We start from the raw sequence: 20231 nt of genomic DNA, 5'->3' as shown, positions 1-20231 counted from the left end.
CCTGAAGCAAGATTTTGTTTCACAATAGAAGAGTGGCTAGAACTGCAGCGGTAAAATCATTTTTAAAAGAGATTGTTTTGTGTCTTTGTATACAGAGAAAATGGCACAGACTAATTACAGAGATATTTAAATAAGTTGTGTTAAGGTAGAGGTCTACAAGTGCCTTGTTGTTGCTGAACTACAACCCTAAATCATCTCAAAGCAGCCTTGAGGTGTCAGACTCTGGAGTTGTTTGGCATCAGCTATCAATCCAGATATCGGCTGCAGAAATAGTAGCACTGACGACTGTCAGGCATCCACATGTAATACATGGCACCAAGTTCACCCAAGTGCAGTAACCCATAGCAACCAATCCCATGTTTGCTTTTAAGCAGGTGACCAGTAAATGCTCCCTGCTGATTGGCTGCAACAGGCGATTAGATGAGTAGCAAACTTTGTACCTTTTATTACACAATCATAAAACACAGAGATCACCCATGTTTGTACATACACAGCTGAATCACACAATAGTATAAAGGCTGGCTCATTTGAACAGCACTTAGTAAAATGACTGAAGGAATTGCAGAGACTGCATGTAAATTAAATGCAATTAGTTATACTAGGCTAAAGGCATTCTATAGAAGTATGCGCTTCTGACATCACGCGTATAATGAGCAATTCACTGCATTTGCTTATTATGTGCATGCCCTGACGTGGCTGCTCATACCAGGAGCTCCCGGTGCGGGTGACCTAGCGCTGGTGGAGGGAAATTTAAAAAAACTACTGTTACCCCCAGCCGGAGTGTGGGCTCTAATAGCCTGCACCTTTGGCTGGGGATAATATTTTTGCCCAACAGGTGCCATATAAGGAAAGATTGAAGAAAATCTTTTAATAGGATACTAATACTTTACGTTAATTATTTTCTCTTCAATTTCCTTTTACTCTTAATCACATAATGAGTAACCACATTTCAAAAACAGCAGAGCGATCACTTATAATAGGCTGTTTTACACAGAAACCTTTATGCTTCTCAGGGCAGCCGAGCAAGGAATCTAAGAAAGACTCAGGCATTCTATTTTTACATTGGGTCTGGAAGGCAAGGCATTCAGTGTATGCGCTCGTCAGAGTAGAAGAAAGAAGAATATAAATAAATATAAGAAGGGTCTGTATTTCCCCTTAAAATATGCAGTTAAATACATTAGACTAACCTAGCCATTTGTATAAATCTGTTTAAATAAACAGCACATTCTAGCCCTGCATGAAACACCATGTATATCAAGTGTGAAAATCAGGCATTGCACAGACTTTGGAAGCTTTTGTCGTTACTGTCAAACAGAAAACACCTCAACAGAGCTAAGCAATGACATTTCCTAGTCATATAGATACATGTAAATATTCCATGCATGCAATAAGTTATTATACTTTACTCATTCAATAAAAAATAGATGAAATAATATACGAGTACAGAGTGTTGCCTATAACCACTAATGATCACGGACTGAAAATGTGAATTACAACGTAGGTGATGAAATGCTAATGCAGTTATGTGCATTTCCTTCAGTGCATTTGGATATCCTGGACCTGTGGACCAACCTCCTGACTGCAGCAAACTGGGTTAGCGCAGGTAACATGACTTATTTGTGGCCTGGCCAGGATGTCCTTATTTGATGTATGTGGAGTGTTGGATTTTATATATTCATTATTCTCTCTTACTAGACTCTGAAAATCCAGAACTGGTTTCAAACATGCCTATGCTGCAACATCACCCTGGCAAGTAAAGGTGGCCATACATGGAGAGATCCGCTCGTTTGGCGATGTCGCCAAACGAGCGGATCTCCCGTCCGATATGCCCACCTTGAGGTGGGCAATATCGGGCTGATCCGATCGTGGGCCCTAGGGCCCAATGATCGGATCCTAGCGAACGGGCGGTCGGATCGCGGGACCGCATCAACAAACAGATGCGGCCGCGATCCAACGGGATTTTTAGTCCCATCCGATCTGGCCGACTTTCGGGGAAGCCCGTCGGGGGCCCCCATACACGGGCCAATAAGCTGCCGACTCGGTCTGTTGGCAGCTTTTATCGGCCCGTGTATGGCCACCTTTAGCCTGTGTATGTGAATCTCAAAGGATTTTGGGAATATAGATATAAAGGACTAGAATTACAATCTGTTTAGCTCTTGGGTTATTCTCATGAATAGCTGGGTAAAACAAAATGGCCCTAATCCAAAAGCAAAGGTCAGTGCTGAAACTTCATATTGTCAAGCTGAAAATAATGAAGTTGCAAGCAGCCATGGCTAGGATCATGCTTTGTATTCTCCACTGCAGGCAGAACACTCTCAGGACAGGCTTAAAGGGGAACAAAGCAAGAGGAGATCCGCCTACATCGGCCCTAGTGTGTGCTTGCTTATACGGAACACAATTATTTGCCAAACGTAAACTGCAATTATCTGCTTAGGAGCTGTATAAAGCATGGCAAAGTATTCCCTCGTGGAACACCCACACAGAAATCTCTGTCACCTCCCAACGTTGCCTCCATCCAAGTTAAACTGACTGCTGGGAGGATCAGCACGAATAAATATACATGCAGAGAAATCTCACTGCATATTTTAACACTCTCATTGTTTGCCTACTACAGCTGTTTGATTTGGTGGCTGAAAGCAATTTGGTGGTTGCAGGAATAAAGGAGTGTTAGGCCAGTCTGACATTATTTATTCTCACGGCACATAACAGCCAGATGATTTCATGCTAACAAGCTGCTTACGTTACTCAACACAATGCTTGTCCCATGCTCCAGGAATCCACACAGGCTGCAAACACATTATATGGGGGACAAAGAAGACACTGAATAAACCAAAAAATTCAGGCATTTTCCAGTATTGGCAGCACTATAATTAACTGACTGTGCTATTCAATGAATGGGTAACTATAAAAAAGAATATGGGCAGTGGCACATAAGGCATAGGATCTCTCACCCAGGGTTGGACTAATGTATTCACTCAAGTCAAGTGCAAAATTACAAGACTTTGCTGAGCTCAGAGTAAATGACATTTAGGCCAGGAACAGTTACAGCATTTGATTCATACACAGAGTGGCCCAGAGGACACAAGGAGAAAATCGAATTCTGGAACAGTTGGACAACAGTAGAAAGCACCCAGGGGTGATCTAATGGCTATAGTTGTTTATGGGCTGCTGCTGGGTCACAGCTCAAGATCTGCTGGTAGATCACAATGTTTCTACTGTTGAAAACGCTAAGCAGCAGGGAAGTCAATAAGCAAGGAAAGCTGCTAGGTTACTTGTCACATGCAGCTAGCGTCAAATCTCACAGAAGGAGGAAAGCTATGAGGAAGACCCGGTAGGCTGGCAGAAAGGAGGCAGGCTATGAGGAACACTTGGTGGACTTCCAGAAAGAAGGTGGGCTATGAGGAAGATCTGGTAGGCTGGTTGAAAGAAGGCAAGCTATGAGGGAGAATTTATAGGTTGGCAGAAAGAAGGCAGGCTACAAAGAAGACTTTGTAGGCTGGCTGAAAATATCCTGCTTAAAGAGGTTGTTCAGCTTTAAATTAACTTTTACTATGATGTAGGGAGTGATATTCTGAAGCAATTTGCAATTGCTTTTAATTTTTTATTATTTGTGGTTTTTGAGTTATTTAGCGTTCTAGATCAGAAATCTGGTTGCTAGGGTCCAAATTATCCTAGCAACCATACATTGATATGAATAATAGACTGGAATATGAATAGGAGACTCTGATTAGAAATATTAGTACTAGAATGTACTATAAATTTGTCAGTGAGCCACCCCCCCCCCCATTTGAAAACTGGTAACAGAAGAAGGTGACAATTTAAAAACTATGCAAAAGAAAAAATGAGGACCAACTAAAAAGTTGCTTAGAATTAGCCATTCTATAAGACACTAACAGTTAGTTTAAAGGTGAACCAGTCCTGGTAGAATACAGGGTGATTTCCTGACACAGCTGTTGGTGGCACTACTTAAGTCTTCTAAGGAGTAAACTAATAAAATGTGTACAGTGAAACTTCGATTTTAAGTCCCCTGGTTTTAAGTTTTCCCACATTTTACATTTTTTATTTGTGGTCCCATCAATTTATAATGCATTTCAATGGGAACATTTCCCTGATTTTAAGTAATGTTTTCCCGGATTTTACATCAAACTTTTGCCCTTATATTCCCAAAAACTGCTTTTTTCCTCTATGAATGTTGTTATTTTTGAAATAAAGAGGTTTAAAATACTAGTCAAAATGTTTATTTTGCCATGGTTCTGCCTGTAAATGGTTAATGCCAATGAGTCAGCCTCTTATACAGTCCTGCACCAATCACTTATTTCTTTAGCTGACTGACAGAGAGTCTTGCACATACCCCCCATAGTGTAACATTAATGTTTAACCCTTGTTATTAACACAGTAAATATGGTATCGCAAAGTAAAACAGACTCCTGTGCTTATATCCTTTCAGTACTTGAAGAAAAAGTTACTTTAAAGGGATCCTGTCATCGGAAAACATGTTTTTTTTTCAAAATACATCAGTTAATAGTGCTACTCCAGCAGAATTCTGCACTGAAATCCATTTCTCAAAAGAGCAAACAGATTTTTTTATATTCAATTTGGAAATCTGACATGGGGCTAGACATATTGTCAATTTCCCAGCTGCCCCTGGTCATGTGATTTGTGCCTGCACTTTAGAAGAGAAATGCTTTCTGGCAGGCTGCTGTTTTTCCTTCTCAATGTAACTGAATGTGTCTCAGTGGGACATGGGTTTTTACTATTGATTTACTATATTTGTTAGGGAGCTATTATCTGGTTACCTTCCCACTGTTCTTTTGTTTGACTGGTGGGGGGGGGAGGGGTGATATCACTCCAACTTGCAGTACAGCAGTAAAGAGTGATTGAAGTTTATCAGAGAACAAGTCACATGACTTGGGGCAGCTGGGAAATTGACAAAATGTCTAGCCCCATGTCAGATTTCAAAACTGAATACAAAAAAATCTGTTTGCTCTTTTGAGAAATGGATTTCAGTGCAGAATTCTGCTGGAGCAGCACTATTAACAGATTCATTTTGAAAAAGATTTTTTTCCCATGACAATATCCCTTTAACACATTTCCCTAATTTTACATTTTCCCGGATTTTACATAATTTTTTCCTGGTCCCCTGAAAAATGTAAAATGGGGGTTCTACTGTATGTAGTTGTGTCAGCTCAGAAGAAAACAATCTTTAAGGCCTAAATTACTCACTTGCGCATTCACTTAAGTAAATTTGTTACAAAGCAAATCTAAAACTGGCAATATGCAACATCAGGCACATAAAAGAGCTAGCATAGTGAAAATCTCTTGCTGGGTCCACGGGCTCAGAGATTAATCTTGAGTGGCAATTGTACAGTCAGCCATTAAATTTGGCTTTTCAAGGGGCCATTTAGTTAATTGCCCTAATTTATTATGCATCAAACAGATTACAGTTGTCTTTTGGTTGACTGCCTTCTTTACATCTTAACACTTAAGTGTTAAGTTAAGTATAACAAATACACGACAAAGTTAGTATGTATGCTGACGTTATTTTTGGAATCTTTTTGGAGGTGTGTATATATATATATATATATATATATATATATATATATATATTCATTAATTTCTATAACATTTTAAAGGCATATTTATCAAAGGATGAACTTTCAAAATCCTATAGAAATGAATGAATGAGTGGTGGAATTTCACTCCAGTGGACTGTGATGATCTCTAACTTCACTCTTTGATAAATATCTGCCCCATATATCTCTGGGGTGGTGTAAGGTGAATTGCCCAGGCCCTGATTGCACATCATGTCACGAGCATCAAAAGCAGCCAGTGTCGTATGTTATGCTGCTGTACCCATGTACATAAGCCAAATAAAAAGATTTTAGAAAGAAGTGCTCTACAGTAGCACAAACGGAGAATATGTTGCTCATTAAATTTCCACCTCCCTTTGTACCTGGTGTAAAAACATAGCAAGTTCCTCCCATCCTAGTATAGTGTTCTTTTCAAATAGATCACATAAAGAAACCCTTGCAAAAATAATGGGATGTGGGTCGAAACACTGTGATTTAAGAACCCTGCTTGAATGGAACCCACTGGCTTCAATGGCTTCAAGATATTATTTGTTCTACAGTCAAAACCTTCATTTAATTTGCAATTAAAATTGGCTGAAAATGTGTTATTTAATAAAAAAAAAAAAAAAAAAAGGACTGAAAACATCACCAGCAAAACCACATTGTGCCATTTGCTAAAAAGCACGGATGAACACACTTTAGATAATTCGCATCTTGCCGAAGAGTAATTGAGCTTGTGGCACTTAACTAAGCATTTGTGCATACGAGTATTCTGTGTCAAACAGGTGCTTCAGCCACTGATGAATAGGTCTGGTAATATTAAGTGTGAGAGATAAGAAAGTCTAGTAAAGTATAAAGTATTTTCAAGCCTGCATTTAAACCTGAATATGATAACAAAATGTTAAGCATGTGATTATATGGTCTGTTTATGCCTGGTGAGGCTTGATAGACTGTCCATTGAAAGAATGAAAATAAAGAACAGCACAAAAAATGCATGGCAACTCATTCCCATGAACCAATCAGAGAAATAATGGCTAATAAAAGTTAACAAAGGACCCTTTATCTCAACCTACTAGATCTGAGCTCAGACTAACAAACAGCTGCCTATGTCTGCCAATAGACCAGGAAAGAGAAAGGAGCAAAGCCCGCTTCATGTCAGTGGGACATAAGAAAGAAATGTGGGTGTGTGTGTTTGACGACAGTTCATCTCCCATATTTAGAACTGCATAAGAGGCCTTTTGTTTATAGCACTAAACCGACATCACTGAAAAACAACCTCCAATTCATGATTTGTCTCCATAGCTACAAATATTAGATCTAAAATAACCCGTTCTTACCTAACAACTTCTGCTTCATGAGTCATCCTAAAAAAAATTCACTCCTAGTTTATCTCATTGTTTACCTTATGTAGAAATTATTTTCCTTATATTCCTGGTTCTTGGACTCATTCCAAGTGTGACAGTATCTCTTAGATATAAATTTTAGCATCAAGTTATAACAACCTGTCATCTATATACACACCTGTGGTAACCGCACCTTATGCCCAACAACAACCATTGTGAAAAGACAAAGGATTTCTTATTTATGAACTGAAATAAAACAAGGAACTATGGAAAACAAGGAAATTTCTGTGACATAGGCCTAAAATTAAAACAGGTGCAACCCAAAAATTACAGGGCAAATACCAGCACTCATAAACTACAATGCAATAACAAATAATTAAGATCATTTGGACCACTTTTAAATATATCTATGAATTTCTGTGTTCAAATTCTAAATGTTTTGATTAGTTCCCACTAAGTAAAACCCACAAGTACTTTACACCTCTGTTTTCTCAGATTTATTCCAATAATAACATAGAAAAGACTGGCAGAACCCTCAAGAGGAGCTGCCTGTCATTCGGAGAATGCATACTAGAGGCAATGCTAAATTTAACCTCCTTGTTAAGGAAGGAGCTATCTCAGCTTCCACACAGCCTCCAGCACAGTCCTGTCAATCTGAAAGCTCTCAAAACTACTTAACAAATGGTAAAAAACAGGATAACAGAGCAAATGTAGGTTTGGTTCATTCAAGACTAGCAGCTTGATGTCAGACAAAGCTTATTTTTAAAATAAATACATATACATGAAGGTGAACTACTGCATTCATACACCGCTGACCTTATTTTACCCAGTGTTTTTTATGTTATGGAAATACTGGACAACAGAAGATAACACAATATAGTTTAATCGACCTTCACTTAAATATGTAGATAAAGATAGTGTATTTTGCAATGGACACATCTTTTGTAAAGCACGCACCAAGTATTCTGCTGGAAAATAAGCATAAAGCTCATACTATGTTTTCTGCAATTTAGTGATCATTTCTGAAGCTGAATATGCTATTCACTTTCACATTGCATATGCAGGTATAGGATCTATTATCTGGAATGCTTGGGACCAAGGTTTTTTTGTAAAAGGGATCTTTCCATAATTTGGGTCACCATACCTTAAGTCTTAACATTAAATAAACCCAACAGCGTTTTTACTGCCAATATGGATTCATGTTCATTCACAAGGTAGGTTTTTTTGTTTTTTTTACAGATAAAAAGGAAATCATTTTGAAAAAATTAGAATTATTTGCTTAAAATGAAGATGAGTTTCCTGAAATTTGGAGCTTTCTGGATAATGGGTTTGTGGATAAGGGATCCTATACCGGTATTAGGAAATATTATATAATGTTTAATGCAATGATGATTTTATTATTTTTTTTCCCCCACTCTGTGCAAGGTAATGTCAACTATATCTTCAACATACAGACAATAGGAGGTTTTGTACTTGTATGATCAGGGCTGGTTAAATGTGATTTAGGTATATCAAAATCAGGGTGATATTCTGTGAATCTTTATTTACAGCTACAAGATTTACTAGTAAGCAAACAAGACAAAATGTCCACCTTTTACAGGAAAAGTCAAGGGGCACTGCTGCCTTGGTTTGATCCCAGCCAGAGGATTATCTGCAAAAGTAGTACAGACAGCATAAAGGCACAGAGGCTAGCACTTCTGCCGTGGTTTGATCCCAGCCAGGGCACTATTTGCAAGGGTAGTACAGACAGCATGGAGGCACAGAGGCTAGCACTTCTGCCTTGGTTTGATCCCAGCCAGGGCACTATTTGCAAGGGTAGTACAGACAGCATGGAGGCACAGAGGCTAGCACTTCTGCCTTGGTTTGATCCCAGCCACGGCACTATTTGCAAGGGGTACACACAGCATGGGGTACACACAGCACAGAGGCTAGCACTTCTGCCTTGGTTTGATCCCAGCCATGGCACTATTTGCAAGGGTAGTACAGACAGCATGGAGGCACAGAGGCTAGCACTTCTGCCTTGGTTTGATCCCAACCAGGGCACTATTTGCAAGGGTAGTACAGACAGCATGGAGGCACAGAGGCTAGCACTTCTGCCTTGGTTTGATCCCAGCCATGGCACTATTTGCAAGGGTAGTACAGACAGCATGGAGGCACAGAGGCTAGCACTTCTGCCTTGGTTTGATCCCAACCAGGGCACTATTTGCAAGGGTAGTACAGACAGCATGCAGGCACAGAGGCTCGCACTTCTTACTTGCAGCATATGGGGTCCCATAACTGATGTTAGCCACAGCTCTGTTGGCAAGCAGTTTGTATGTTCTATGCTTATGCGGCTTTCCTCTGGGTACACATACAGGAAGTTTAATTGACTTCTGACAAAATTGCCCATTGTATATGTGCGTGACAGGGGCTGTAAGCTCCACTGAGGCAAGGGCTGATGTCAGTGATAGTGTAATGTAAATAAAAGAATAATAGTAATATTAAATGATTAACTGGACTCAAGTGTGAAACTCTACCTTTAGTTACAGAAAGGCTTCTGAAAGAAATGTGATGCTGTCTCAGCGACACTATGTGAACTCCAAAGATTTCAGATTTTTCTCTCACTAGTGGAATGCCAGCTGTCTAGCTTTGAAATACAGCACTGAATGCTACACTGACAGATAGCTCTTTCAGAACAGGAGCACAAAGATGCAACCGCAAGGAAAACTTTCCAACTGCAGCAGCATTGAGCACTCTTTCAAACCAAAATATTAGAGTGACCTTAAATGTTAATGTGCAGATTGACCTAGAGACTTTTCCATCACATACTGGGTAAAGGACATGTAATAGAACACCCCTGATAGATACAACCAGTTCTTATTAAGATCAACTGACCAAACAGGAAGTGACAATATTTCAACACCTGCAACTAAGCACGCAGTTAATATGGAGCACTTGAAATTTCCTCTCTTTGTAGGAGTCTTTAGAACAGGGGTGTCCAGCCTTTTTGCTTCCCTGGGCCACATTTGAAAAATAAAAATTGTCTAGGGGCACACATGAAATACACAAACACTTTTGATTTGTAAAAGTAAAGAAAATACACATAAAACAATGACAATACCAGTTGGATAACCAGACGGAGCTGTACACTGGAATATGGGACACCTGGATATTATAAAAACTTATTATTATATTATGACATTTACTCAGGAACTGAGCGTTTCAAACTGGGCCGCATTCATATCCATCATGGGCCGTATTCTTATCCATCCTGGGCCGCAGGTTGGACACCCCTGCTTTAGAACATAAACCACCAGCCATTGCCAGATAGTTAATTATTAATGAAAAGCATTTCCTAGCAATTGACAGAAAGTAAAATCCAGTTTTCTGCTGCACTTCAAAAACATACAGGCAGGTTAATTGATTCATGATGAAACTGGCCTTAATGCTGTTGTGTGAATAAATCAGGGAATTCGATTGTAGACCTGACTGAGGAAAGGAATGATATGAATGGTGAACAACCTCTGTAAAGTGTTGCATAAATGCTGTGCTGCTGTATAAGGAACAGAAGTTAAATGAATTCAACATGACATTAAAACCAAAGAAACACCAGATGAGCTTATATAATCAATAATATAAATACTTTCTGTATTATTACTTAGCATCATGCTTATTGGTTTCATTAAATTGATTAGTAAATGATCTCTATAGGACAGGGCCCTCTTTACCCCTTGTATCAGTTACCGGTATTAGTTATTTTTTTATGTAAATTTGTATGGTCATTGTATACACCAATTAATTGTACAGCGCTGTGGAATATGTTGGTGCTTAATAAATATGTTATAATAATAATAGCACTGAGCCATTATATACTGGAAAATGGCAAATCAGTGAGTGGCATGATAAAGGCACTTGCATTAAGGCACAGCTGGAGTCGACAAACAAGAAGAGGACTGTTTGTTTGAACAAATGCAATCTGAAACCAGATCCATCAGGAAGAACAGAACTTCTGAACTGCAAAAGTAAAAAAAATTTTATTGATGCAAGCTATATTTTTACTGATGGAGAAACATATTGCAAGCCTTCAGGCTATTTATCCAGTGGCGGAGATTCAGGATACTACCATTTAAATAATGTAATAACAGTATAAAAAGCAGTAATATGACAAATACGTCTACTGTGGTAGTAAAAATGTGAAAAATCTAGACTAAACATATAGAAATACATAAAGCATGGCATAATATACAAAAAAGCAACAGTTAATGGTTTTGCAGAGTTTTAATGCTTCTGCCATTGAGCAAATACAAGATGGTTTAAGAACATTTTCAGATTGTTTAGGTGTAGATGGAAGTGGTAAGGCCATTTTAGTAACAAATCGGTATTATTCTAGTCTTGATATTTAAAAATCAATGAAAAAAACTAATTAAATGGCTATCACATACCTTCCGAGATCTGTAACTATAAATGGACATCTTAGGCCATGTCTAAACTGTCCTGACCATGCCCAGACACCTGCATGTTTAACCCAAAATCCTACCTACTTCCCAGTTACCCTGTTTGGAGTTCAGGGATATCCCACATAAATCAGGACCACTGGGAGTTATGAATAGAGCTTTTGGTAAATGATCAAGGAATTCCGGTGTGTTTGTGTATGAATGTATATTTACTGGTTTCATACTATTACAAGGGATACTGAACACAATGTACTTTGCTCTACCCTAAAATTGTGCATAACATTGTGCAAGGCTGTGTAGTTTGCAGCAAAAAGGAAATTTTGGTTTACAGTTGGAAACTTTATTGTCTTCTGCTGGCATGGGACTAATCACTGGTATTTCTATTTCCGTTCTGGAAAAACAGAATTTCTATCTTGCCTTATGGTAGGTATTCTAGATACAGTCTGAGGATAAGAGCCACTGTTCTACATAGGAAACCAGTGTCAAATAATCATAATACACAGGTGACCAGAATAACCAGTAAAACATTATCTAATGGCACGCACGTTACTTAATGCTGTGAGATGTCCCACATTACTCATCGAAATGGGTTTATTTTTTTCAAAAATCATTGTTTACCTCGGGGTGCCATTTTTAAAAGCACTTAGTGCCTTTATATGTCACAAAACTCTTTTCACTTTATATACTGCTGTTTTGAATGCCTGTGGGTGATCTAACAATGAGTAAAAAATATATTTAGGCATAGCTGAAGGAAAGCAAACTGATTCTTTGAACTTATAAACACAATAAACATATGAAATCTGAACAAAACTGAACAGCATTTCTATTAGTTTGACTCTTCTACCTCAACCATGTCTGGTACGCCAGTAGGAAGGCTAAACTACAGATTTAATACTTTTTTTTTTGGCCCATCTCTGCTCACCATCTACCCTCAGAGAAATCCTAACTACTTTTTTCTGTCACAATGCTTGATGTATGTACTCAAGCATTCAATAAAATCTGTTCAGAAAACCCAAAAGAGGTAGAAACAACAAAGTGTCTGTTCTTAGGCCTTGTTGCACAAAATGAAGCTGTTAATGAAGGGCATTCCACCTGTCAGCTTTTGCCAGTATCAATGAGAGTGTTAAGCAAATGAGAAGCATTGCAATCACTGGGGCATAGTGATAGGGGAAACCGTGGAAGTAAATGTATATGTTGTTTGGACAAGAACTGCACAGATCAGGTTTTTGCTGTCTATATAAAACATTTCGTCAGATGGAAAGTTGGCATATTGATTTAGGAATGTCAGGCTCATTACATATGATCTCAGGACGTAAACGGAATCCTAGAACAAATAAATGAAAACTTTCCCACTTACAGGCTTGTTTACTGAAATAATTTTTATAAAGCACCACTGTATTCACTGTTCACCAAACACACCTTGCAACACTGCAGTACAAAACATGTAGAGATGAGTACAAGCAATGTCTCAAGATGGGTCTGGTTTCGCAAGATTACAATAAGGGAGGGGTAGGCAAACCTAATGTTCTCCTGCTGATGTGTGCTACAACTCCCAACACCTGCCCAGCTGGGAGATAAAGGCAATAATAGTCAATAACAGCTACCGGTATAAAAGGTAGATATGTTCATTACATACATTTTTTTTTTAGATCATATGCCACAATGATAAATCCTGAATCCATTAATTATTTGTCCCTATTTGGATCACCAACACACAGTCATTAGGTCTAGTGCTAGACATTAAAAGGAGGGATAGGAATTCTGTGCCCATTGCCCCTAACTAAAGGAAAATAAAAGGTAAATATTTAAATAGCACCTTACTTGAAAAAGCATCGTTCTCAAAGAGTTACCCGACAATTCTTCACGTTTGAACAGCACCACTAAATATTTTCACTTAAAAAGTCTTTATTCAGTACTTAGGGCATTACTGCAATGTTTCAGGCCATGCAGCCCGTTATCAAGCTCAATATGCATTAAAAAAAATATCAATGCTTTGAAAAAACATGAATGCTTTGAAAGAAATATCAATGCTTTGAAAAAAATATCACAGAACAAAATATCAGGATTTCTAAAATCCGTGAATACTTTTACAGAAATATGAAATGCTAATGTTCTTTAAAATGTGTTTTTACTAAGGCACAATTCCAAAGCAAAGTTATGTAAAGTCTTTTTTTTTTTTTTTTAATAATGTAATCTCTACAAAAAAAAGAATCCCTCAATTTCTATGTTTTAAATAAATCTACTTTAAAAACAGTTTTTCTGTATATATTTATTGACTTACCTAACCATACTTTTCCAGACATAATCTGCTACTATTTGCAGAAGAAAAACATTAGATTAAGTACATCATTAATGCACTTATAATGCAAAAACTATAAGAAAAAAGTGAAACAGACTTTTGTAAACATTAACAGCAGTCTTGGTGTAAGTTATATCCCTCAGCTCCCCTTTAAATCTTAAGAAAGATCTTATATTTATGACCAATAGCATTTGTGTTTACTTTTCTAACCCCTGGAACCTTGAATATTGTCTGGATCCTTTCAATTCTGACAACTACTCATTTTCCATTTGTGCCCACCACTATGTGTATATTTATGCATACATGCCCACACTGCATAATTTGTATCATTAGCAAAAGCATACACTGCAAAACCACACAAGACCTCACAGTTATCCATAAACACAGAGCTCAGAGAAATCTGTACACATATAATATTCAATTTAGTATCAAAAATGGTTAAAAATGCTGCATTTATGCCTTTATCCTGGCTTGCTACAGTACAGCTGTTTAAAGGACCCCCATGTGCCTGTTTTAGAAAATAAAACCAGTTTGGCTTGTTATGCTACATAATTCAACCAATTATATATAGCTCCTTATTGTTACACATATTTGTTTGCTGCTATTTTAATTCTGCATTTTTTTTCAGCACATCACCTTTTGTGTGATCACACCCACTTGTCACCAACAAATAGATGCAGTTAAATGCAGTCAGCACTGAATACAAAGATCCTAAAAGTACAGCTTCATAAGATCTCCAGCACTGAAATCATATGCTTGTATCTCCCACTTTACTTGAGCAGACATTCTTTTTCTCAAAGCTATGGCATGGCTTCCTGTTGCATAGGGGTGCAATTTTATCCAAATTTTCACATCACATCAAAACCAAATAAGAAAGCAAGGGTATAACTACAGAGGAAGCAGACCCTGCAGCTGCAGGAAGGCCCATGAGGTATAGGGGCCCCATGAGACCCTAATTAAAGAGCAATTTCAACATATAATGGTAAAACAGAACAACTTCTGGATATGTTGGGGCTCCTTAAATTAATTTGCTGTGGGACTCAATAACATCTAGTTACACCACTGTCAGAAAGAAAGTCCTTCGGCTAAACTATATCAGCGAAAATTCCTCATTCTCTTTCCACCACATCCTCATTTTACCCAGGTACCACTCCATCATTATCTAACCTTCCCATAGGTCAAATAAACCAACTTACTTCCTTACAGAATAAGAATGGTTTATTAGAAGGATTATAAACTAATTCCTGCTTTCCGATTTCTCCACTTCAGTTCTTCCTAACTGTATCCTTTACATTTGCTTGACATGGCAGTAGATGATGAATTTTCAGGTCTGCAAAAAAGGTAGTATACTGACAAACTGCATGACTGCAAAAGAATGAATGGGGTATATGGTACCCTGCAAAAGTTGCTAGCAACATGCTGCAATTTTCAGCTAGGCATACTGAGAAAAAGCAGAAGCACGGTTAAATAACAAATAACCTCAAACCATTTGGCCAATGGAAGCAGAAATGAACACAGCTGCCAGTTGTTGCACTCAAATGCTATTTTAAGGCTTCCCACTCCCACGCTGGCATATAAATACAGTTGCAATAAACCAATATACTTGCTTAATTTGTTTCCTGGATTTGAAGTCTAGCTTACAAGTGTACAACTGCTCCAAAATGTAAATATCAGAAGGTTTGTATAAAGAAAGCATTGCAAATATGTGATTGTTCTTAATTCAAACACATAGCATTTTTTTGTACCAATCTTAGCTGAAATATATAATTATTTCCAATATCATACTTTATTCTACTTAATAGAAAGCAAATTCAAGTATCTGTAGTGAAAACTCACGCAGTAACACTATTCCCACAGATAGAGGTAGTCGATGATTAACATACATGATAAATATCCCAACCAGGTGACAGACCGAACAACAATCTTGGAAAGAGTTAAGGTAGTTTTAAGGTAGGGCTTGTGGGATACCATTCAAACGCTGACAGCTACACCAGTAAAGGAATGATTCTAGCTGCACAGGATCTGCAGGCAAATATCTGGAACAATTAGGTCAAGGAGTGTTTTATTGACAAAAGCACTTACAAAGTAGAGAACAGTGCATTCATATGCCTAAGAGGGTCAGTATGTCTTTAAGGCAAACAATTGCTGTTTCAAAGAGTAAAAAACCCTTTAGTGTATGTATGTGTGTATGTATATATATATATATATATATATATATATATATATATATATATATATATATATATATATATATATATATATATACACACACACACACAGTAGTAATGGATCAGCAAACTCATTGTAGAAGTGAATAAAGTGTTTTATTGGTAACACAGCCCTGTTATCCAATGTTTCGGTCCTGGGGACCTTTCTCTCAGATTTTCAAGTGTTCAAATTCATTTTATTTTCATATCACTCGTGTATCCAACGTTTCGGCCCACATTGGGGCCTTTATCAAGGGCCGAAACGTTGATGAAATAAACACTTTATCTTTTTGAAGAAATCCACACTCATAGGTCTTTTGTGATGAAAAAAAAATGGGTTTATTCAACGTTTTGGCTTAGACTCGAGCTGTCATCAGGAAGAGCCGAAACGTGCGGTGCGGATTTCTTTACTCTATTGATATATGTTCCAGCACCTAGGCATTTCCATTGTTTTCTGAGTGCACCTATCCGATATATATCAAAATGTTCAAAGGAACCAGCACTCCCATATATAAAAAAAATTATTTTATTTCTGTTGCATCAATGTCCAACGTTTCGGTCCCTGTTAGGACCTTTCTCAAGGATATATATATATATGTGTAACTACTACAAGAAGGTCCACACTCTCAGGACTTATAAAAATCATAATATTTATTATAAATGACTAACCTTTTCGGCTAGGTCCCTAGCCTTCCTCAAAATTTCTCACTTATTATGATTTTTATAAGTCCTGAGAGTGCGGACCTTCTTGTAGTAGTTATGGATAATTTATTGGCACTGCACCCAGGCAAATTCAAGCAACTTTATCGAGAGTGCTGGCAACGCTTGGACTTACATATATATAGTCAAGCCGTCATCAGGAAGGGGTGATAACGCCTTGAGTTTGTAAGCTGAAACGTTGAAATAAATCTACCAGCTTTTTTTCACTTATCAAGACCTGTTATCCAGAATACTTGGGAACTGGGGGTTTCTGGATAACAGAGCTTTCTGTAATTTGGACATCTATCTATCTATCTATCTATCATATATATGTATACATACATATATATAAATATATATATATATATATATATATATATATATATATATATATATATATATATATATATTTATATATATGTATGTATATATAACAATTGAAGATGGACCAGCACTCCGTTTTCTTTATCAAAAGTGTTTATTCAATACACTGTGCATCCAACGTTTCGGCCCGCATTGGGGCCTTTATCAAGCCTTTACCAATGCGGGCCGAAACGTTGGATGCACAGTGTATTGAATAAACACTTTTGATAAAGAAAACGGAGTGCTGGTCCATCTTCAATTGTTACATATCCTTTTGACCGAGCACCCGGCAAGGAACTACAGAGGATAGAGTGCAGGTGTCTCACATTGAATTGTATGTATATATATATATATATTTATATATATGTATGTATACATATATATGATAGATAGATGTCCAAATTACAGAAAGCTCTGTTATCCAGAAACCCCCAGTTCCCAAGTATTCTGGATAACAGGTCTTGATAAGTGAAAAAAAGCTGGTAGATTTATTTCAACGTTTCAGCTTACAAACTCAAGGCGTTATCACCCCTTCCTGATGACGGCTTGAGTTTGTAAGCCGAAACGTTGAAATAAATCTACCAGTTTTTTTGCTTTATTTATATATATATATATATATATATATATATATATATATATATATATATATATATATATATATATATCTATATATCTATATATCTATATATCTATATATATATATATATTTATATATTTACACAGACTTATCTACTGCCTTCTCCACATGCACACTCATGGTAATACACATACATGCATACATCATCTCCCAAGACTTTTATCTTGCCTTGATGACAGATTACGAAGTGGAAGGAAATGCTGTACCATGCTATCTAAACACACAGTTTTTACCATTTCTACCCAGAAGAGTGCTGGAGTCTTTTGTTATTGCCTACGTATTTTATCACAGTTTGTTTTGACATGTGATTTCCTTCTGTTATGCAAATATAAACTCTCCTACATATAAACAAATATCTATCCTACCTTTGTCTTCTTTAGCCATTTCTCGAATGTCTTTGCTAGATGAGCTTAATATTCTAGACAGTCCTTTTGAAAAGGCAGAAAAAAACCCACGGTTCGAAGCTCTATGGTGTTCTTGCTCCAAGGAACGAGTACGCTGTAATCCAGAATGAAGGCTATGGCTTCTCCATGATACTAGACCCTCTGGCTCTGATCTGGACCAATCAAAGGTAACCTTCTTTAATTTTTTATTACTAGCTCCAGTTCTCAATTCTGACTTGGATCCATGAAAATTAATGTTCTCTTGATTCAAGCGAATAACATCATTTAACGTGGCAGATGGTCTGTAGTTCTGATGAACAGATAAAAATCCCTGTGGCTGTTCCTTAGTATTTCTGCCACTGTGAAATCTGGACATAGACTGGCTCTGTCCATTTTCTTTAAAAGTAGTGCGGAGAGAAGACTGCCCAAATGTCTTTCTCGTGGACCTCGAGTACCACTTATAGCTACTGGGAGCATCGGTTGTATCTCTGCTACTGCATGTAGCTGGTAGAGACAACGACCTTCCATATAGGACCGGATGTGATGCCCTTTCTCTTCTAAATAGATTCATTTCTTCTGAAATGCAATAACCTTCTTAAAAATTAATATGTAGTCCCAAATTCCTTGCTTCATCAATCAGTGATGCCAACGTGCCACATTTCTAGGCCACCATTGATCTTACAACTCTTGGACTAGCGTTCTGCATCAGACTGTTTGCTTTCACTGCTGAAAGATCAAGCTCTTTAAAAACTATGACTTCCTGCACAAAGATTTTTTTTTGCTAAAGGTCTGCAGGAAATGAGTACAAAGCAAATTGCAGAAGCACTGACAGTCATGCAAAACCTTATTCAGTTCTGCATTATGTGAAATCTGTGACGTCAAACGCATGGACTAGCAAAAGAGCACACGTTAAAAAACCATCCTTTTGAATAAAAATAAAATAATAACAGAAACTGTAGTGGGTAGGTTACACCCTTCAGTGAATATGTTAGACACAACTTAAAGATTTTGCAATTAATTATAAATATATTAGGTCTGAGACTGTGTATATGGAAGCTACATGTTTTCTGCTTGGAGTACAGACACTGTCCTTTATATTAGCAATAGCCACACAACCTGACAGCAATTGTCTGTCACCAGACGACACTGAAAATATGAGCATGTTTTTTTTTTTGCTATGGGAACCCAGATTATTGTCAGTTAGTTTTGCAAGCTACAAACTAGTTTACAATGCATTATGTACTTTGTTTTAATTATTATTTTTTATCTCACACTCAAATGACGGTTTTAATAATATCGGTATGGGATCCGTTATCTGGAAACCTGTTATCCAGAAATCTCAGAATTACCAGATGGCTGTCTTCCATAGACTAATTTTAATCAAATAATTCTAATTTTTAAAAACTATTTCCTTTTTCTCTATAATACGGTAATTAAACATAACTAGTACTTTGACCCAACTTAGATATAATTAATCCTTTTTGGAGGCAAAGCAGGCCTACTTAATGTTCTAATTATTTTTTAGTAGACGTGGTATGGAGATGCAAAATTCAGAAGATCCCTTATCTGGAAAACCCCAGGTCCCAAGCATTCTGGATAATAGGTTCCATACTTGTATTTGTGTTTTAAAAGGACTGAAAGTAAAAATAATGCTTGTAACATTGTAGAAAGAATCTCAAAAGAAATCAAACACTGATATATGCTGTTTTAATAAGTATTCAACTATTCAAATAGTGGCACGGATTATCTGTTGGACTGAGATAAAGGGTGCTGCAGGATATTTACCTTTTTGCTCAACTCTCACAAAGAAGATACTATAGAAATCAATGGAATAATTTAATACTTCTGCCACATCAGTGCAAGGAGGGACGACAAACTACTAAATCATAACTATGGCGACTGCTTACAGTTTTAAACCAAGGATCTCTTTCCACTTGCATGAAGGTCTACAACACAAGAACAAACAGCATAAGAGTGTGGGAAGGAGATAATATGAAAGATTGTTCTCCACAGGAAGCAGATGTAAGTGAAGCAAACGTATAGTTGTTGCTGATATTATTTACAATGATGAATATCAAATATTGGATTAAGTAACACCACCCTGGGCACTGAATCTGTTCAGTACATACACAACTTTCAGTTTAAACAATTCTTTCATTTGGATGATGTAACACACAGAAGTGTGAACACATACACACACATATACATATATATATATATATATATATATATATATATATATATATATATATATATATATATATATATATATATATATATATATATATATATATACA

At 37.1% G+C, this 20231-nt stretch overlaps 1 protein-coding gene across 6 annotated transcripts in view; it reads right to left on the bottom strand.

The window, feature by feature from the left end:
- Window positions 1–20231, bottom strand: part of dab2ip.L (DAB2 interacting protein L homeolog) — a 168716-nt gene that overhangs the window by 89356 nt on the left and 59129 nt on the right. The window contains exon 1 of one of the 6 annotated variants that reach the window (XM_041590501.1): window positions 17917–19238. The exons of 3 other annotated variants lie outside the window; for them this stretch is intronic. In XM_041590501.1, the coding sequence (XP_041446435.1) occupies window positions 17917–18505 (589 nt within the window). In that variant the 5' untranslated portion in view covers window positions 18506–19238. Of the gene's footprint in view, window positions 1–17916; window positions 19239–20231 lie in introns of those variants that run through there. 2 more of the 6 variants (XM_041590500.1, XM_041590499.1) reach the window with 2 other exon arrangements.

This window comes from Xenopus laevis, chromosome 4L, assembly GCF_017654675.1.
Source record: "Xenopus laevis strain J_2021 chromosome 4L, Xenopus_laevis_v10.1, whole genome shotgun sequence".
NCBI classification, from domain to species: domain Eukaryota; kingdom Metazoa; phylum Chordata; class Amphibia; order Anura; family Pipidae; genus Xenopus; species Xenopus laevis.
This window is presented reverse-complemented; position numbering and strand designations above follow the sequence as displayed.